Raw genomic sequence first — 23415 nt, forward strand, 5'->3', positions numbered from 1 at the left:
CTATATTGAAGCACGGAGGCAGAGGAGCCAAAACAACGAAAGGTTATATTATTGTATTTGTAAGCTTTACTACGAAGGATTTGGGAACTGATTACACATACGAGGCCTTTATCGCTGCATTGAAACGTTTTTGCTCAAGAAGGAGCACACCTAAACATATTCATTCGGACAATGGAACTAATTTTTTAGGAGTTAAAAGGAAGTGCAAAGATTTATACCAACATTTATCTAAAATTAATCTAGATCAAAAGGTTTCCTATTTTCTTGCTCAATAGGAAAATGCATGGCACACCATCCCTCTTTTGAATCCGCATTTTGGTGGACTCTGGGAAGCTGGTGTAAAATCTGTAAAATTTCACTTAAAGCGAGTTTTAGAAAATTCAAACTTAACATTTGAAGAACTTAATACATTATTAATTCAAATAGAGACGATATCAAATTCCAGTTAGTTTAGATAATGATGACGTAAACAACTTAAATGTTCTAACACCATCTCATTTTATAATTGGAGATGTAATTACTAGTCTTTCTGAGACACTGGAAATGTCTACACTTTCATTGAAGAAAAGCTGGGATATTGTCCAAAAAATGAAATTAAATTTTTTGGAAAAGATGGCATATGGATTATTTGAGCTCGTTACAAAATAGGAGAAAATGGAAAGATTGTTATCCAAACATTAAAATCAGTGATATTGCAATTATTAAAGAATACAATATTCCCCTAGCAATATGTCCTCTTGGTAAGGTTGTGGTTACACATCCTGGTAAGAATGGACCATAAGTATTATTACTTTAAAAAATTTGAAAGGGCTTTTTAAAAGTTAACTTTGTATATTATCTGTGCATCCAGAATGACTTCTTGATGGGTGGGAGTTTATTTATGTGATTTTATCATTTATGATTTTTGTTTACATTTAATTATTTTATTTGTATTTTTTATTCTTTGTATAGTTATTCATATAGTAAATATTAATTAATACTGAACATAGATGGCGCAGTATGCTCTAACCCATATGTATATTTGAAATGTGAGTGAAGCGCACTTAAGCTATTATTGTAAACACTTCAACTTGAGAGTTGCTGTGAAACTGATGCAAGAAGGCACCGCTCGCTCTTTGTTAGCGGCAATTCTTCATTTAAACATATATATTGTGTTACCCTATATATGTTTGATCAACGTCCATGTGTGTTATTATATATGTGTGCGAGCGGAAATGAGAAAATAAATAAAAAGGAAGCATTTTTCCTTGGATCAAACAAATATGATCAAACTGAAATATTAATTGCAGATTTTCTTATAAAGGCTGTTAATGATGAAAAGTTAAAATATTCCAATGAAAATAATTCATTGATTTCTAAATTTTGTTATAATTATGTTTTGTGAGTATAATATTGTAATTATTTGAAAAATGTATTATTTGTAGGGAAGTGAGCTAACGACTTTTCTGTAACTATTTTTCTATTTTTGCGCAGATGAATATCTATGTGATTACTTCCTCAATTCCAATCACTTGCACACTGCGAATACATGAAGATGGAGTTATGTGCTTATAATACTGAACTGAAAATGCTATGCGATCTTTTATTCGCTTTCCATAAGTATTTGTACATGTGTAATAAATGCACTGTCTAAAAGAACCATGACAAGATCTTGTTGAAAGACAACAATATTCAAATCCATCTACAATCTGACTTTACAATGTTTTCATCTTCAGCTGAAAAAGAAGCTGATAAAAAAAAAATCAAAGTTACTGGAGAGAAATTTTACTATCTACTCAGAAAAGCTTCATCTCTCTTCCAGTATTGCGATTTCATGTTGTCTTTTTTTTTTTTCTGTTGAGTATATGCATTTACATATACTTTTTTTTTTTCAGTAGAGCTTTTCACTCACATAAGTATTGTCTTGCGCATAGAACAAATAACCAGGGGTGTTTGTGGGACCCCAAAAAATCCCCGGAAACTTTTACGGACTTACTACCGACATTTTGCAGTTTCGAGAAGGGGGGGGGAGAGAAATGAAAAATTACGATTATTAAGTATTGAATGACCTAATTATAAAAGTTCAATGAATTACTTTTTTTGCAAAATTAAGACCTTTGAACCCAGGTCACGTGATCGCACATCTGGTCGAACGAAGTCTCTCCCTTTTTTTTCTGCCGCGCCTACTTGCCGAAAAGAATCCAGAAGAGAATGTCCGAGAACCGGGGGAATGAGTCATAACTCGCAATAAGGAAAGAACAAAAAAGAAGTTTTTTCCCCCCTTTTCACGCATTATCACTGCCTTTGGAGAAAGGAAAAATTTTCACCACACACACTGACCTTGCGCTTTCTGCTTTCAAAGCAAACAAAATTACCCAGATCAAAATAAATAATTCATTATTATTCCTACTTCCTTTTGAACGATGATCCCCGGAATTTCCGGGTATCGAAGTTCAAAATCCCCGGAATTCCGGGGTTTCCCCGGAGCACAAACACCCCTGAATAACGTTAAAAACTGGCTTTAAAACCATTTTCCATTGCAGAAATAATTTTCTAGACGAAAATAGAAAAATTATCGTAAATAATGTACATAACTAAGAAAAGTGCACATTCTTTTTGGATACAAAACAATTTTTTCGAGATTTTACTAAAAATTGCGGAAAATCTGAAAGGAGGGGACATCACAAATTTTGTAATCCCAATATTATTCTAAGCCATCTTATTGAAATGGATTGAAAAAGTTTCGACTAATTTCAAGGAACATATTTTATGAAGAATATCGAATATAACGGTCTGATACATAGTCTGAGGTTGCATTATTCACTCAGAATAATACGCAATAAATTTTAATGAATACAAGATCTTAATGTAAAATGCATTTTTATTGAAAAATATCGCCGCCTACCAATAGATATAAAAACCATAAATTACTATTTCGTTTTAGAATTTGAAGCCTACAAATAGGAAGATTACCAAAATTTTCACCTTCAAGATTTCGAGGAATATACATATTTTAGAGTTTCCTTTAATCCTCTCCCCACGAAATACTGGGAATTATGCTGTATATTATGTATATAAAAATAATCCAAAAACCGAATCAAAAAGAGAAATGAAATTCCGTAAGAGGTCTTTTAATACTCAAAATTTGGAGCTGTATCAAACTTTGAGTGAAATCCATCAAAAGGAATTTAATTCTCTCAACACATGATCTGATAGTCATATAAAAATGAAAGAAAAAAAATTATTGATTTTTTGACTAGAAATTAAAATAAAAGACTATACGAGTAGAATACATTTTAAGTAATCTTCATTACTGTGTCAAATAATTTTATATTTTTTTTAACATATGAATTTATTTCAATTTAAACTTTTAGTGAAGGTTCTCCATGCTCAGCTGCAATAATTTAAATTCTTATAAACGACAGTAAATGCTGTAGAAAAATAGCAGAGGGCATTAATTTTGAAGTCCATAGAAATCAGTCATTCTTAAGAGAAAAATCTCATAATTTTTTTATTAGATTTGTATACTTTCAAATTATCAAAATTTTTCAAAAAATATATAAATATTTAATCACAATTTGTGTTCGAAATTCCTATCTTCACTTCGAATCTTTGCTGTTTAATAATAACTATTTAAAATCTGTTTCGCATATGTAAAATTTCTAGTGTTACACTGTAAAAGTTACTTCTACAAGCAATTTTTACAGCGTAACATTCACTAGACAGATTGCAAAAATAAGACAAAAAGCACAAAACACAAGTATATAAGGCCATAATGCAGTATTAATAAAACTGAAATCTAAAAATTCACTTGTTAGTCAAACTGCTTATCTAATGCACAATTCCTTTGTCGGTCGAAAGCAGATTTTTTAGATTCTTAATAATATTTGGGTATCGTTATAAATGATTTTTGCAGGTAAAAAAACTGTCAGGAACAGATTATATAAGATTTAAATAGTTAAGTTTAGGTTAGGTAACAATAAGGTGGATAAACACTAAAGGTTATGAATTTTTTAAACAGCTATAAAAAGTGCATTTTGCTAAAATTTCAGCTACCCAAGAATGAACTAGCATAACGTTATTTTATAAACTATATCACTAAAAAGGAGATTTTTTCAAAAAAATATTTTCCTCCAAATGTCTTAAAATGAAAATTTAAACAAGAAATGCCATATTCAGTAAGGAAAATTACTTTTATTAACACAGGTATAAATATAATGAGGCTAAATGACAAAATGTTTAGTTTATAATATAGATATATAATCACAGACGGCATACAATGTGAAATAGCTTTTTTCCTTTTTTTCATAAAAGGAGTTGAAAATGACTAGTCATATATATGGTACAAAATAGCTAATAAGAGGATTAGGAGAAAAAAAAGTAGCTGATATATAGATATATAGTAATATAGATATATAATCACAGACGACATACAATGCAAAATAGCTTTTTTCCTCTTTTTCATAAAAGGAGTTGAAAATGACTAGTCATATATATGGTACAAAATAGCTAATTAGAGGATTAGGAGAAAAAAAAAGTAGCTGATAAGTGGAAAACAGTAGTATTGTTCAATAATTAATATATTTTTAAATGCAAAAAATAACACTTTCACAAAATAAAAATACTTTGCGTTTGAGTACAATGAAACTGAATAAAAGTTAAGGCACATGGAATATGTTTGAGTAAATATTTTTAAAATCCTAATACATTTCAATGAAATGCACTGTAAAGAACTGAAAAAATACAAGGTGCTTTACTTCAAAATGGAAGCAACATATAAATTTAATTTTTAAAGAAAATCTCATAAAAAGAATGGCAATATTTTATACATAGAATTAAAAATAATCAGGAAAAAATAAGCAGTTTATTCGTTTCAAAGACTAGATTATTTGTAGTATAGCAACCGTTTGCTTCAGTTATTTGTACTAACAAACATTCCAAGAGAAACGTTTTGTCCTAAGTTACTACTATAATAAATGATAACACATGTTAAAACAATAAAACAGAAGTAATAGCACTTAATACTTTCTAATGACTAAATAAATCAGGTAAACAGTCCATCACAGTAGTATAAAAATTAGTGAGCATGGGTAAAAAATGGCTTCTTAAAATGAGATCAATAGGATTCATATTACAATGGCAAAATATGTTAAAAAATTTTATAATGAACTTTTTAAAAAGTTATCTCAGATCATAAATATGTTTTTATAAAAATCTTATTCTTGAGGACCGACTTTAAATCACAACAATCATAAGGACTCTACCATACTAGATGAAATCGGAACAGGTTACCTAGAAAATAAATATATATTGAAATAAGAATGCTGTGTATCAAACAGTAAACAAATGAATTCTATTTTATAATTGAATAGAAACTAAATTTTGATTAAAAAGGACTGTGAAAGATAATCATTACAAGACAGTTTTTATATCACACTGTAGATATGATATAGACATGACACAAACTTTGAAAAAAAGAGCTGAACTTTATAAATACTGCGTATTTACCAAACATAATCACAGAGAAATAAAGCAAGTTCGAATAATTGAATAAATTTCTACAAAGTGCTTGAGATATTAAAAATATTGTAGAATTATTAATTACCAATATAGAAAGCACTCACGTATGCTTGTAGCTGCATCAAAATTCAATAAAAATTTTATAGTTTGCCAATTTTTCAAAATGTTTTGCAACACTAAACTACATTTTGTAGGACGCAGAATTTCTACATAATGACCAATGATTTGAAGTTATTTTTATCTTTAGATAAGGTCTTACTAATGTATTGTAAACATCTTCTACATGCGATTCTTTGTTTTTATATAATCAGTTACTGCACCAAATCTTTTGTTATAAACAAAGTTATTGCAGAGAAAGCAAAACACTTTTCTACTGATATCAACTTTTTTATATTTTATCCAATACAGATACATTAGCTACCTGTCCCCCGATTTTTTTTTCTAGCCAGTTACATAGAAATTTATTTTTTATTTTTATCAATGATCGGCAATCTCGCTTTATCGCAAATGAAAATTGCCACCCTGATGTAAATAAAAAAAACTAGTAAAAATGATATCGAAATAACTAAAAAAGCAAAAGCATCTTTTAAAGATTGCAAAAGTAAAAACGGCTCTTTTTATGGTGACAATCTTTTTCTTTTACGCTCAATATCATACAGATTATATTTCGTTCTATTTTGATTGTTGATGTGCAGATTGTAATTTCCCGAATTCCTCGCATCCCCTGTTGGAAGCAATCAGGCCAATTTTGGCGCAATTAATACACCCTGGCATTTCAATCTTTTCTTTTATTTCACATGCATTTGTTTCGTGATTAAACATCTCGGGGTGATATTACAATTTTGAGCTGTACGGTGAAAAAGATTACAGCGGTAGTACAAGTTGATCGTATTTCTTCCACTGTAGGATTCTAAAGTTATACTTAGGCAGTATAACCTTAGAACTACAATCCAATCCTTAGATGAGCTAAGTTAAAAATTTCTTCTGCCTTTCCATTTCTATTTAGTTCAACCACGAAAAATAGTAATGATCTTGTTCTTATTTGAATGATTATATATATATATTAAAGCTGTTTGATATGTCCTGGATGTCATGTTCGAGGGGGAATTCCTTAATGACATCTTTAAGAGGTCTTCTGCTCTTAAGGGTGATTATGCAGTAATTGTATCCCTGCTATTTAGAAAAGGTTTGTATTGACTGATTTTGCTCTTCTGAGTTTTGCTATACAAACACGTACTCTGAAATCTCCTTTATATGCCATCCAACAAACAGATTTCTCAGTCGTACCAGGAATTGTCGAAGACTGTATTTACGCCAACCTGCATGGTGGTCATAATATTTTTAATTTGGCTGGGTGTTTTGATTCACTCAAATTAAAGAGTGCATTTCAAATTGAAACTGAAACAGAAGTCCTATCATTTAATGAAAATAGAATTCGTTTACGCATAGACTTTTAAAATTACGTTAGATTATGGCATAGCATCAACAGTGAAGTTTTCTAATGTATGCCAACATTTTGAGAGCGATTTTATCAAATGAAATCCAGAATACGACGACAGCAAAAGATTCCCCACCCCCTTCGATATATGTTTTCTCGAAAACATGTAAGTGGTGGACGAATCAAAAGAGAATGGCTTGGGAACTTTCAGCCAACAAAAAATGCATAGTTTTTCATGCGTACTGTTTAGTAAAGTTCAAAACCGAACTCAGTTTTCAAGTGGATTTCACAACTGGAAAAATGCAAAGCAGGGAATCTAATTACATGAAGATAGTGTACTGCACTGAGCGTATGTTTGGACACTAATCACTAGATGCAGAAATCAATGGTTAATCGTCAATTCAATGGAATTACTATTCAACAAATAACGGGATGGATTAAGTTTTAAGAAAATATGGTGTCAGTCATGAAATATCTTTCATTACATGGATTAACATTTCGCGGTGATAATAAACTTCTTCGTTCGCAACATATTGACAATTATTTAGGAATTTTAGAGTTAAGCGCAGAATATGATCCTTTTCTTAGTTCTCATTTAGTCAAATATGGTAATGAAGATAAAAGGAAAACCATCATATTCTTTAACAATTTGCGAAAAATAATTGACACAATGGAAAATAAGGTTTTTAAAAAAATACCGTGAAGGAAATCTCGACGGCAAATGCTTTTCATTAAATGGCAATTCGACAACAGATATACAGGGTGTCCCATAAATATTGGGACAAACTTTAAGGGGAGACAGGGGACATCACAAGGATTCAGATTTGCATAGCAACCCGTGGTCCGAAATGCCTTCCTTCGGCGCTAGATGGCGTTTAAGAAAGCAGACATGTAATCCCTCAGTCATTTGAGCTGCAATCGCCCGCAAAAGAGGATGGAACGTTTTACGAACACGGAGCTGGCAGACATGCATCTGATTTATGGATTGGCAGACCCTCTTCTGCTTTTGTGCCGTGCTGCGAACGGACGTGCCTTGTGCCTCCCAGGATAGAAATAAAACAAAATTAAAAATTCAAAGTTTTCTTCTCTGTATTCGACCACGACTCTGCTTCAAAAATTATGATTTTTATATATATATATATATATATATATATATATTGAAAACTGCATAATTTGTATAGCAAGATTTAATTCACAAATAAACTTGCAAGAGATGTGACTTTTACAGTGCACTGACCTTTTATAAATATTCTAAAAATTATTCTAAAAAATTCTTGAAAAAAAAATTGCAGAATGAATTTGAGAACATTTGATATTTAATACCGACATAACCAGGCAAGTATGGAAACAGTAAAGAAAGATTAGGAAAAATACCAATATTTTAAATTAATTATGTATATGTGAATGCAAAAGCCATTTGATGAAATTCAAAACAATACTGTCAATCACACAAATTTATTAAATCAACATGAAACATATGAATCATTATGCTATACTTACATAAATGGAAATCAATGGGACTTCAATCAACTTTTGTCACATTCTTTATGTTCAATGACCGCAGCACATTGGTAGTTCTTTCTTTACGCTGCAAAGAAAGAAATATTTCAAATAAAACACTATTTTTGTCAAGTTATAAGATTGAGTAAACAAAATCTTAAAATACTCAGTATAATCAATAATACAAAGTAGTTAATTATTTTTTTTCTTAAGCAATGTAAAGATTTTCTAAGAAGGGATAAAATATCCAATTTTGAAATGGAAAAAAACACCATTGTAAGAGAATAAAATATGAATTGTTAAAATACACTAAAGAGTGATTTCAAACAAAACGTAAATACAAAATTGAAAAATTACAAAATAAAGAAAAAAGTTAACTAAGCAATTCATTAAATAATTTAATAAGCAATCAAGTTCATGTGAAATTTTGAAATGTACATTATAAGTGATCAAAATGAAACCATGTTCGAAATTCTAACTATCATTATCATATTAGACTTAACTTTAGAACTTTACAGTAATACACAAAATCAAAAACATACCTCTGATTTTAAAACTTGCATAGATTCAAACTGAGCCTTCTGAATGTTTACCGAAACCCATTTAGGAACATCAGATATAGAGTATGCTAAAATCATCTTTGTAGCTATAATGATATGCTGAAAGACACGTTAATAAAATATCTCAAGCGATTGATTTGAAAAGCAATAAAAAAATTTTATTCAAAGTTTTTGAATACGAATTAAATGAAATAGAGACATTTCATATTAAATGCAAAGCATCTGAAGTTATAACCGGCAGTATGAAAAAGACTATAAAGATAAAAAACAAATACGATTCAAGAGAAATCACACCCAAATCACCATCAAAAGTAATTTTGCTATTACCATTTTAGTATAACTACGTCAACAACTTTTATTTGGGCCAATAACTTCAATTGTTTTAAACTAAATCAGAATGTAATGAATAGGTAAGAAATTAGAAGAAATTTGGAAGTACAGAAATTAAGCAAGTTTTTAAAATTAGGATCAATAATATAATTTGAACATGGAATTGTCTAAGTAGAAATCATATGCGAAACGTAGGTTTTAATTATAAGGCCGTACTGCATCAATTAACATTATTTACTACAGAAAGTTACATTTAGAGAGTATCAAGCAATAATAAAAGTTTTCTTCTAGAAATTTTGGAAAATTCCCGGGAAAAAAGAAATTCACTGAATGTTTAAGCATTGTTATACTATGAGCAAAAATTATAAACAGTGGCAAATTTTATATATTTATTGATTAGGAACTGCTTATTTTATATTAAACTAGCCGCATTTGGCAACCAGCCGGTTCGCCAATATTAATGCTCGCTAAAATATTAATAATTAAATATTTTATGTAATTCCTACTTTAATAGCTTCTTCATCAAAATATTTTAAAGCTTCAAATTTTGATAATCATATAATTCAATCACAATATTATAAAGGCCTTCAGTCATAACGCAATATGTATCTCGCTAATTTTCTGTTAGCTCCCGTAGAATTTATACTTTAAATTAAAGTGGAAACGATTAATCTGCAATTAATATAATAATATGTTTTACTGAAACAAAGTATTTTTTTGTAATATGATTACTGAAAACAGTCACTGAGCGTTTAAACTTTATGAGCACTAAAGAATATCTTTCTTAATTTATGTAATATTTCAAGAATTTGTCAACAAAATTTTCTCAGATTCATCAGTAGCAGATCGATTAATTAACAATGTTTAATTTTAAATGCATCAAACGTTAAGAAAATAAAACGAATAGTTTAAAATAATCGGTTGAAAACAGGTTAAAAAAACTACTTAAAAGCACACAACTAACCTAAAAATAAGTTAAATCAAGTTCGAATCCGTTGAAAATAGTTATCATCAATCAGAACACAATGCGCATGCGTGAATTTTCAACGCTAGTTGGGGTAATGCTATGCAGATTAGAAATTTTAATTTCCTTTATTCTGTTTTATTTTAATTCAAAAGTACTTCAGAATGAATCTGAAAGATCGATTAATTAACAATGTTTAATTTTAAATGCATCAAACACTAAGAAAATAAACAGAATCGTTTGAAATAATCGGCTGAAAATATGTTAAGCCTATCCTTGTTAGCGTGGGGAAAAAAAATTGAAGCCTTACTCATTTGGCAGTAGGGAAATGAATTTTTTTTGGCGGGAAAGTTAGTCCTTAATTAATAATTAAAAAAGGGACAACAGGTGCACATTCCCGACCTCCACGGTATGCATGAGCCAAATTTGGTAGCTGTAAGTCGGACGATCTGGTCTGTAGAGCGCCAACACACACACACACACACACACACACACACACACACACACACACACACACACACACACACACACACACACACACACACACACACACACACACACACACACACACACACACACACACACACACACACACACACACACACACACACACACACACACACACACACACACACACACACACACACTGAGTTTTATATAAGCATAGACAAGGAGATTTCTTCATTAAAATCAAAACTAACTAGCACAAATAGATTTTAAAACTTTCGATTTGGAAGAATTACATTCTATCACTATTAGAGCGTTTTAAAAACATCACTTTTGAAAAAGAAAGAAAATATTAATCGAAAACTCCAGAAATCGTTTGCGAAATATGCAAGAAAAGAAATCAGAATCACTTGGAAGATAAGTAATCTATGATTAGAGTGAACTGCATTTGAAACCAACAGTATATTATTAATGAAATTTTACCATTTGTAACTTCAGATTTTCATGCTTCAAATAAAGGCAACTAAGCCACTCTCTTAAGTTTTTAAAGATATTTTTTCTCATTTTTCAAATATCATACAATTAAAATACACACATACATTTAAACTGATAGATACTGTTAAATATATTTATTTTAACTAATGGCAAACTTATTAAGTAGAAAATTAATATATGACAAAATTGCATCACTTTTATTTTACTTTACACAGAAGAATTTCTAGTATATTACGCACAAACATATTTTACAAATGTTCCTGAACATGGTGATATATTAAACACATTCTTTTGAAGTTGTTGCGTCAAGACAAACTTAAAAATGACCGGAAAATAAAAGGACCAATTTTTATTGAACTATCTGCAAAATAAACCTATTGCAGATATGAAACAGCGAAGTTAAAAATTTAATATAATAGAACGCATTAAAAGTTTACCAAAAATATCTACTGACAGTAAATCAGACAGGGCTAAAACTAACACCGAATCACTGAGGAGGTAAATTATATAGTTCTATATTGGTATTTTATTAAAAAAAATGGAAAAAGCAACTTTGTTAACTTTATTTCTAATTTTAACTTTCAAACAGAAAAAAATATTCATCTAATTAGAAACAAAGTTTATTTCTAATTAAATCTATACTTATATAAAGCTCAATATGTGTGTGTGTGTTGGCGCTCTACAGGCCAGACCGTTTGACCTACAGCTACCAAATTTAGTACATGTATACCTTGGAGGTCGGGCATGTACACCTGGGGTCCCTTTTTTGAATTTTTAATTAGAATTTTAATTATTAATTAAAAACTTATTTTCCCACCAAAAAAAAATCTTTTAATTTTCCCCACCGCAAAATGTGTAAGGCTTCAGTTTTTTCCCTCCACGCTAATGAGGCTAAGCTGAAGATTTTTCGGTCGATTATTTCAAATGATTTTGTTTATTTTCTTAATGTTTGATGCATTTAAAATTAAACATTGTTAATTAATCGATATTTCAGATTCATTCTGAAGTACTATTGAATTAAAATAAAACAGAATAAAGGAAATTAAAATTTCTAATCTGCATAGCGTTACCCCAACTAGCGTTGAAAATTCAAACCTTCGCATTGTGTTCTGATTGTTGACAACCATTATCAACGGATGCGGACCTGATTTAAATTATATTTAGGTTAGTTGCATGCTTTTGTAATTAAATTGTATTTATATTAGTTATAAATTTTTTGTATATGCTTATAGTTTTAAGTACATCGTTTAAGTTGTTTTTGTAAACCTGTTTTCGACCGATTATTTTAAACGATTCGTTTTATTTTCTTAGTGTTTGATGCATTTAAAATTAAACATTGTTAATTAACCGATCTCGTCATGATGAATCTGAGAAAATTTTGTTGACAAATTCTTAAAATATTACATAAATTAAGAAAGATATCCTTTAGTGCCCATAAAGTTTAAAAGCTCAGTGACTGGTATTAGTAATCATATTACAAACAAACATTTTTTTTCAGTAAAAAATATTATTATATTAATTGCAGATTAATCCTTTCCACTTTAATTTAAAGTATAAATTCTACGGGAGCTAACAGAAAATTAGAGAGATACATATTGCGTTATGACTGAAGGCCTTTATAATATTATGAGTGAATTATATGACTATCAAAATTTGAACCTTTAAAATATTTTGATGTAGAAGCTATTAAAATAGAAATTGCATAAAATATTTAATTATTAAAATTTTGACGAACATTAAGATTGGCAAACCGAAAGGCGGCTAGTAAAAAAAAGGGATACACGCGAAAGCATCGATGACTAATAAGATCAAATCAACCTTGTTATAAGATGGTATCATTATACAAATCGGTTTGGATTCAAGACTTTTAAGCGAAGAAAGGGATCATCAGAAAGTATTACGGAAAAAGGCATTAATCAGGACAGCGTTCTGTGAGAATCCAAGTGTATAAATGAACCGATAATGTTGAATATTTACATTATTTACTATTTCAAAGGATAAACAGTTTGGTACTGAACCATTAGACGTGCAAGTGCAATACTGCAGATTTCTTAACTGCACTAGAAACTTTCCAATTATTTGTCCCAGTCATCAACACTATTAGTTGTGTTTAACATCTTGATTACCGTAGGATCACCGGTGACTTTCGTGCTCATATTATATTGTAAGGAATTCATCGCTGCTATCAATGTGTTTATACCACTCTCCTATTATAATCTGAAATTTGAATAATTCTTTACCAAAGCAGCAAAAGAGAAAAATAAGGTTTTAAAGGAAAATGCTAAAAATTTTAATTATTCTTTGGCACTTTTTGAATCAATGAGTTGGACGAAATGTGTGTGTGTGTATTATATATATATGGAGTTGGACGAAATATATATATATCAACTATAAGTTATTAATATATATATATCAATTATAAGTTACTTTTTAATTCAAAATATTTATCTTTTTAGAATACTTACTTCAATGGTAACAACAACTAACAACCATGACTGAACAGACATGTTTGGCGCATATGATCTTACCATGGGCGACATACTTATTAAGGCACAGTTGCTGATTACAGCAATAAGGCTTAGAGCTTCAAATGCAACCTAAAGGTGTAACAAAAATTTAATGTGCAAATATATATTCACCAATCCAATTTATGAATTCATTAGTTACAAAATATAAAATTGTGGAAATGAATTAATTATTAACACTCTTGATAAAGGAAATAAGATGCTGCATAACACAATCTACAAAAAATATAAATTAGCACAAAATTATGTAAGTATATTTTTAAATCAAATTCTAGATGATATTATAATTTGTTACTGTAAAAATATTTATTCTTAATCGTAAAAACTTGGTAATTTAACCATTTCTAAGGCTTAAAAGATACTTGCCTTCAAATACAACTATTTTTAAGAGTCTATAATGAGCATTTCTGATAAGAGCTATTATCTCTTAAAAAATTTTAGGATCTACAAAAAAAAATTAATAAACACTTTGAACACATAATGTGGTCTTATTAATAAGATGAATAAATGATCATTTACTGTTATTATTATTGTTTTAAGACAGAAATGTATAAACATATAATGCTATCGAGAAGATTGGCATATGCGCTCGTCAAATTTTTTCGACGAAACAAAAACCACATGCTCCAATTTCTTATTTCAAACAATGACAATAAGTCTTATATGTTTAATTATTAACCTTTTTCTATCAAAGTAAATTATTTCTATCCTAAGTTAAATGAATTTGTTTTCCAAATCAATCCCACAAGGGGCACGAGGTTGAAAATTCAGTTCGGGATGAGATTTAATATAAAGATAATATACAGGGTGTCTATAAATGATGGACCCGATTTTAAAAAATCATATTTTCAAAAGTTCTCGACGGAATAAAATAATTAATGCTAAAAAATAACGAGAAAAGCACGAAGTTTTTTTTTTGTTACCAACAGAAAGTATTTTTTACCTTATAAATGTTCGATATGGGACCCTTTTGTCACACGGCATACGTCCAATCGATAATCTAGTTCATTCCACACATTTTGTAACATGTTTCTGGTAATGTTTTGTAATGCTGCAGAAATGCATTGTTTCAATTCTGGGAGTGTTTTCGGCATTGGCTGTACGAAAACACGGTCTTTCACGTAACCCCATAGAAAGAAATCGCATGGGGTTAGGTCAGGAGATCTTGGTGGCCATGTTAATAACGTTAAATCATCGTCACCCGCACGGCCTATCCATCTTTGTGGAAGCACATTGTTTAAGTAACTACGAACCGTCAAAGACCAATGAGGAGGTGCTCCATCTTGTTGGAAGATAAAATCGGGACTGTCCTCAAGCAGTTGCGGAAATAACCAAATTTCCAGCATGTCGAGATAATTGTCACCTATGACAGTTTTTTCATCGAAGAAAAAAGGCCCATAAATTTTTTCACATGACATTGCACAAAAAACGTTTACTTTGGGTGAATCTCTCATAAACTGTTGAAATTGATGAGGATTTTCACTTCCCCACACTCTCACATTGTGACGATTAACATGTCCTGATAAATGGAATGTCGATTCATCTGAAAATACCAATTTTTTGGCAAAATTTGGATTTTGTAATTCCATTAGCATGCATTCACAAAAGTCTAATCGACACACTTTATCATTCTCTGTTATTTGTTGCAGCAACTGTAAACGATACGGTTTAAACTGTAATTTTGTACGCAAAACTTTCCATACCGTTTGATGTGGCATTCCTAATTCTCGGCCGTCAACTCTCGTCGACTTCCGCGGGCTGCGAACAAAACTCTCCCTCACCTTCTCCACTGCGTCGTTCGTAAGGCTTGGCCGGCCGCTGCTTTTCTATTTGCACAAGCAACCTGTTTCTTTAAACTGCTTATACCATCGCAAAATGCTTTTGTTAGTTGGTGATTCTTTACCGTATTGAATTCTAAAAGCACGTTGAACAGTAGTAGTCGAAAAAACCCTTGCGTACTCCAACACACAAAAACTCTTCTCACTCAATGTCGCCATTTTGGGCTTCTTACTCTCAGCGATCGTAAATGTGCTGCCATCTGTTAGTAACAAAAAAAAAAAAAAAAAAACTTCGTGCCTTTCTTGTTATTTTTACGCATTAATTATTTTATTCGGTAGAGAACTTTTGAAAATATGATTTTTTAAAATCGGGTCCATCATTTATAGACACCCTGTACATTTAGAATGCTGATTCACGAAAATATTAAAGCACAATGGCCAATCAGTTTCGGGAAAATTGTTCTCAAACTTTCTGCATAGCTTATATACTAATAAAGTGTTACTGTTGTCAAGGTGAGAATAGTATAGAGGTTAAGACGTTGGCTTAGCAAACGGGAGATCCGAGTTCGATCCTGGACTAGCATTTTTTGCTTTTTTAATTCGTTTTTTTTTTCTAATTTATTTTAAATTAATATATTTTTTTTTCATTTTTTTATGCAAAAATAAATATTATTACAATTTAGTTTTTAGAAAAAAAAAAATAATTAGAAGTATGAATACATTTTTTTAAATATTCAGAATTACTTAAATGAAAATAACATTTAAAAAATTGTTTCAGTTAATATGATACTAACATTTATATTGGAAAATAAATGTATTTTCTCTTAATACTTAAATTATAATTAAAAAAAAATTAAGATATGAATGAGTTTTTTTTTTTTTAAAAATATTTAAATAAAATTACAGACAGTTTCAATTAATATGCAATTAATATCAATCAAAAATGCATGTTTTAAAAATAAGTACTAAATTATAATTTTATTTTTAAGCAGGAAAAATAATTGCATATATAAATTAAATGATGATAAATGTTAATTGAATTACTGGTATCATAAAAATATTTTATTAATTTTTTTATTACATAAAGAGACATGATGTTAATTATCATAAAAGCATTTCAAACAAGATAGATATATTTTGAGATCTTGAAAAATTCATAAATAATGATTATTCACAAAAGAAACCTTAAAAGAATCGATAAAAAAAAAGTTCATTTACCTTCAGAAAATATTTTTCTTCAGAAAACTGTGCAGCGTACAAAGCATATCGTATGTTACTACAAATTTTGAACCTTCTGCCTATGCATTCCAAAACTTAAAACCTGCTTTCTACTTTTTCTTTTCGATTATTAACACTTTGAGTGTTTGCGGATATATTTTTATTTATTTCAGCTGCTCTCTTTAATTCCCAATATAAATACCGCTTCGTTGAGTGCTATGCACCGGCGCCCCACTTTTGAGTTGGCCCTAATATGATGAAAAACTAAAATAATGTTCTGAACAATAATAGCACTAACACATATTGAAAGTATACATACTAAGTTGTTTCTATGTGGCTGAGGGTTTTTTGACGTCCTTAACAAAAAAGACGAAATAAAAGTAGCCACGTATTATACTATCCAAATGGATTGTACTCCTGATACTTATCAGAAGGAACAGACTTTAGTCATTATTAGGTATGCAGAGAGAAGATTAAGTATAAATGAGTCATATAAATGGTTTATTGAAGTAATTGATGTGATTGGAAAAGGACTAGCAAAAATTATTGAAAAGAATGTGAGCTTTATTTAGATATTATTAATTGCCAAGGGCAGACAATAATTATAGCAACATGAAAGGGAAATATAAAGGTGTACAATAAAGAATAATTGCTCTAAACCCTCATGCAATTTATGTGCTTTGCATATCATACTCTTTTAATTTATTAATTTGTGATGCCGCTTCCAGCAGTATATATTGTAATTTTTTTTGGATATTGCAACGTTTATATTCCTTATTTTCTGCATCTGCAAAAAGATAGGAATTTCTACCAAGTATTTAAACATTATCCTGAAATCAGTATGCGACACTCGTTCGATAAAAGCAAATGGTTCAGTTAAAGTTACAATTTGAACAAACTTGTAATGCCCTAAAAGAATATATTGATGCAAATAACAATAATGTAATGGTATCTGAAACTAAAATTCAATTCAATAAAATAAATGCTATTTATTTTATGTTTAATAGTATGGTTTGCAATATTTTCCAAAATTAACACTATCAATAGACTATTTTAAGCAAAAACAATTTTTCTTGAATCGGCTTTTAATTTAGTCGATAAAATTAAAACTGAAATTCAAAATTTAAGAATAAATTGTAACATATTTTTAGACGAACCAAAGTATTAGCGCGTAATTTGAATCGTTCAGAAAACGAATTCGAAAAAGATTATAATATGAAATAGCTGAAGATAAAGTTACAGAAAACCCTGCACAGAATGTTATTTTTAAATATTATAATTGATACTCTTATTGTACAGACAGATGATAGATTTAAAAGTATATCAAACATTAGATCTGATCTCAAATTAGTCACTAATATAAAACGTTCGGAAAACATGAATGATAATGTTTTAAAAATATTTTTCTAAAGTTTTATAGCAAAGACATAGATGAAAAATTAATCCAGGAAACTTATTTGCTACGGGATTTGAAAGAAAATGATGTAAATATCCCACAAAACATATTGCAATACATACTAAATTATTATAACGAGTTATTTCTAAATATATTAACTGTTTTTAAACTATTCTTTATATTGACAGTTATTATAGTAAATGCTGGGTGCTCTTTCAGCAAAATAAAACTAATAAAGAATTGTCTTCGTTCATGCTTGGGTGCAGAACGTTTAGATGCACTTGCTATACTAAGCATCGAAAAAGAAAATGCAAAATATTGTATCTTTTTCTGAAGTAATTAATGTATTTATACAGAAACAAAATCACGAATTAAATAAACATGCATTAGTAATATATGCTTTCGTGTCTTGTCTTTTTTCTTCTTTTTTACTTTACAAAAAATTTAGGGCCCCAAATGGTTTCTTGCACCCAAGCCCCTTATAGAGAAGGCCGGCTCTGCATAATACTACTTACTACCAAAAAAATATTTAAATATACCATTACTAGAAAAAAAATCTCTTTCAGGGTTCTTTTAAAAATATTCCCTTAAAAGACCTTCTAAGGTTAAATTATAATTTATTACCAACTTAGGAAAAAGATACTGAACCTGCCAAACACCAATTCCTTTCACTGGTCTTGCTTGTGGTCTTTGGTAAGCATAACATAATTTGAATCCATCTACCCATACTTCTAATAAATTGTTTAAAAGAGCCAACAAAGCAGCGAGTGGAAATACAGAAGAAAACAAAAACACATAGCCAAACTGTGTAAATACTTCCAGATAATCATCATATGTTCCCTAAAAATAAAAGGCTCGTATAGGTGCAAAGTAATCATTAAAAAAGATGAATAGGCTAATGTGTAAATTTTTTGAATTCACTATTTTAATCTAATTTAAGCATTATACGAATAACAAGTACAATCCTCCGAATACTCCAATCAAACAAAGTAATCAAGAAATACAGCTATACAGATACACCAATTTTTTAGAGGCACTACAAAATTTTAAAATAATTATTTGAAAATTTAACAGTTAAAATATATCACTCAATTAAATAAAAATTTAAAGATTTCAGAAATAATCACATCAATAAAATTTAAGATATTTCTCTGTGAAAAAAAGTGAAAGAAAATAAAGACCTACATTAATATATAAAGCAGAAATTAGTTTAACTGGTAGATTGAAACTATTTAACAATTCAAATACCATTTTTTATATTTATGATCTAATATATTTTCATACAATTAGAAAAAAAGAAAGAAAATAATAATTACTTCATAAGACCACATATCTCGCTGATCTAAAATAGATCTCATCGTTGGTGAAATGTCAGATGAAGATCTAGCTCGCCACATCCGACGAAATTTCTGAATTAAAAATGGCAAAACTGCTTCTTGAAATTGATTGAAAAGTTGATTCACAACCATCATTATCAATATTTGCTGAAATTTGCAGAAGGAAAAGAGTTTAGGGAAGGGGGAAAAAAAAGTGCCACAAGCATATCTATTATTATGAAAAATATTCTATACAAAAAGCCAAAAAAAGTAAGAAAAAAAAAAAAATCTAAAATTTAAGACAACTTTAAAAGACACTAATTTGAAGATATGCAACAATCATGACAAGTAAAATGGCACTTTAGCTGACTTACGGTTTTCAGCATATCCAGATCTTGTTGATAGAAGGCAATGTATCCCATAGCAATGAAGTTATTCACAAATTCAAACTAAAAGAAAATAAAAGTATATTTGATATAAAAAATGAATTAGGGAATAAAGATGACTGAATAGCTCAGAATTTTCCTTCATTACAGCAACTTCGTCTTTGAAAGTACGAACCTTTAACAAACATACAATTATAAAAATTAACGTATTTTTAATAACGTTAATAGAATAGAAGTAAAGAAATGTAAATAACTGACTGAAGCATGTTTAACAACTTATTCTGAAAAGTTTGGACAAACGTTTGATGGCGTTGTTAAAAAAATCCGATAAAAAAGCAATAATAAGACATTCACATCAGAGTAAAAATTAGGAAAAAGGATTCCAACAGAGTATGCAAATGACAAGAAGTTTCATCAAAATAAACCCACACCATATTTTATAGAAATAACTATTAAATAATCATTTGAGTTTTAGACTGCAGCTATACATAGCAGAGATCAAAGAAAAAATCAATCGATTATTATTTCGGTTTTGATGAATCATGGATGATATATTTATATAATAATTATACCTTAGCAGTAAATTTTCTTGTATATCAATTAAAAATATATAGAGGTTAATTTCTTATCCTAACACATACCCACACTAAAAGAAACAAGGCACAACGAAGGTTGAACATAAAAGGAAATATTAATTTCTTCATTAAATAGCCATTTCTTTCTATCATCAAATATGAAAATATCAATTTCAAAAATTTCAATGTAAAAATCATGTAACAGTAAAATGCAGACGTTTATTAAATTAAATTAATAATAATTAAAACGAATGAAATTTCTCATGTAATATTCTAAAATCCAATTCTAGTCTAAATTAATCATATTGGATAGAATGAAAATGAATTAAAACATAGAGAGAGACATAATCATAAAAACTAAATATTATGGTGAAACATTACACAGCAAAAGGACACTAAGACACAAAATATCTAATGTTAATGCTTAAATACATGATCTGAGATATTTCCCCCCTTGTATTGTGATGCTCCTCCTTTTGATTTTCCCTTTCACATTTATGAAACCTAAAACATAATTTTAAGTAGATTTACACAACTATATCAAAAACCATTCAACTGTTAGGCATGTAGACAGTAAGCTCAGCAAGGGTATATTTAGAAGAATAAATACCATTTACGGAATTTAAAACAACTAATTGTTGAATGATACAGATTAAAATTTACAAATGAAAGAGGATTTCGAAAATAATGTATTAAGAAGCTGAAGCACATGTTAAACAGTGATGTGCTTTATATATTTTTCAAAATAATCTTAGGTTAATGATTACAGAACAAATAATTCTTATTTTAGAAATTCTGTCTTTATTTTTACAAGCTACTGATGCTGTGGAATTATATAGAACTATCGAGCTATTAGGCATTTAAATTAACTTCTTCAGTAACACTAATTAAATCATCAACTGAAGAGAAAATAAACTAATACACAATTTTTAAAAAATTAATTCTGAATTATATATTTTTTTCTGCAAAATAAATGCCATTAAAGACGAGATTATTTTTTCCGAACCAATGAGATATAATTTCAAGTTTGGTCTGGTTGTGTTTTACGGCGCGAATAATTTTTGGTCATTTTGTGTGATATGCATGAATTATTTTCCCTTATAAAAAATATTACTTGCCCAAAACCTTCATTCCTCAATGAAGTTCAAATAAGATTTTGAATACAATCTTCTAAGATGATATTTTTCAATACTCACCGAATGATTGAATTTGCGAAAAGCACGGCTTGCGTTTCAAGCCTGGAAGCTGTGAACATGGAACCTTTTTAAAACAGTAGAAATAGTAGTTGAATCCAATACTTCCAATTTTAATCATTAGGATAATTAGAATTGGATTGCATGATCTTTCCCATGGATAACTGATAATCTGTGACAACATTCCAACTGATGATATATAGCAACTTGAATTCCAAGATCTTACAGATGAATTTGCATCAGGAAATTTCATTAGCCATGGTCCAAGAGGTCATACTTGCCTCAACACAGAGCATTTGAAGCGCGCTCTAATCAATTTCTTTACTGATTGTACTTAAAATATCAACCTAAAAGGAAGATTCTGAGTGAAATGGTTTATGCGTTCATCCCTTTTAAAGCATGATCTCAATTCGTACAGTAAGACCATTTGTTCCCTGGAGGTTGTAAGCAGATGTTTTAAAAGAAATTAGAAAACAAATAAAATTATTGTAACTGCTTTAATTATTAACTATACTTTAATTATTACTATAATTTTATAATAATTTCTTACATTGGTGCATAATATTAACTTAACAGCACTTATAAATTTAATTTTAAATTCAGACAAGATTCAATTTAAATATCTTGCAAATTCAGTTGGTGTAATTATTTTACAAATAGGAAAGTTGACTCACCAGTAAAAGCTTAATAATCCTATGGTTATCAAAAGATTCTTGGGTCTTGTGATTTTCTGAAAATATTACAAGAAATACATTACATTACAAGAAAAATGGTTAAGACACAGATGTACACTACTAATATATAGATGTGTATCAGAAAGTTAAAAATTATGTTTTTTATGACTGTCATTTTTAATAGTGTATCAAAAGTAATTTATATGATGACACTGATTTATATGATACACTATTAAAAATAAGTGTAAGTTATCTTACAAAAAAGCATAAATAAAATTTTAATGGAATATAAGCATAGTAAAAAAACTGCAAAATTATTCTTTAGATGAAAAAATGGCTCATTTTATTATGCATTTCAATATTAACCATAATATGATGCAATAGCACAGTACTTATACAGATAATTAATTCATGATATAAATGAAATCAGAACTCAATGAAAAGTTATTAAAATGGTTGCTTGCAAACACTAAGATACAGTTTGTTTGAGAATGAATATAATTTTTTAAGACTGGTATTTTAAAAAGTGTATCAGTAATAATTTGCATTATTTTTATGATCGTGTTGGGAAAGCTAATTTCTATAATTTGTTTTGCCCATCTTTTCACTAATTTCTATATGACCCGCACAGAACTCAAGAAATACTAACATAGTAATTTTAAAGCAATTAAAATATTATATTTATAGGAAAAAACTGCATTTAAAGAAAAACATAGCTTTAAGAAATGCAGCCATAACATTATTCAGCACATTGATATTAAAGAATTTATTTTAAGAAGTGCTATTTAGAGTTTTTACTGACTTCTGTAAACAAATAATATTGCCAAATTCTCCCCCTTTTTTTAGGCCCGCTCATACCAAAAATGCGCCCATTCTTACTTTATGTTGATTTAATTTTTAAACTGATTCGTCTAATTTTAATGGTTATATATGACCATGACAAAGAAGAGCAAAGAAAGAAAGATTATAGAGTTTCATTCAGTTGTTTTTCTTCTGGGGCAGCAAAAGAAAATACAAAAGAGGGCGAAAGAGACGAAACGCAATTTTATATTTTCTTTCCTGGGAAAAAATCGATATCTGTTTATAAATGTTCTGAATTGTAAGTTTTAAAGCAATGGATG

The 23415-nt window shown here is 29.1% G+C and overlaps 1 protein-coding gene across 1 annotated transcript in view; it reads right to left on the bottom strand.

Moving 5' to 3' along the window:
• Nucleotides 1-4186: 4186 nt before the first annotated feature.
• LOC129958694 (anoctamin-10-like) overlaps nucleotides 4187-23415 on the bottom strand; it is a 63954-nt gene continuing 44725 nt past the window's right edge. Inside the window, exons 8-15 of the mRNA XM_056071341.1 lie at nucleotides 22295-22350; nucleotides 19841-19915; nucleotides 19467-19634; nucleotides 18775-18990; nucleotides 13699-13830; nucleotides 8980-9096; nucleotides 8438-8525; nucleotides 4187-5271 (exon numbers count right to left, since the gene is read on the bottom strand). Coding sequence (XP_055927316.1) covers nucleotides 8460-8525; nucleotides 8980-9096; nucleotides 13699-13830; nucleotides 18775-18990; nucleotides 19467-19634; nucleotides 19841-19915; nucleotides 22295-22350 — 830 coding nt within the window. The 3' untranslated portion in view covers nucleotides 4187-5271; nucleotides 8438-8459. The remainder of the gene's footprint in view (nucleotides 5272-8437; nucleotides 8526-8979; nucleotides 9097-13698; nucleotides 13831-18774; nucleotides 18991-19466; nucleotides 19635-19840; nucleotides 19916-22294; nucleotides 22351-23415) is intronic.

This window comes from Argiope bruennichi, chromosome X1 (genome assembly GCF_947563725.1).
Source record: "Argiope bruennichi chromosome X1, qqArgBrue1.1, whole genome shotgun sequence".
NCBI classification, from domain to species: domain Eukaryota; kingdom Metazoa; phylum Arthropoda; class Arachnida; order Araneae; family Araneidae; genus Argiope; species Argiope bruennichi.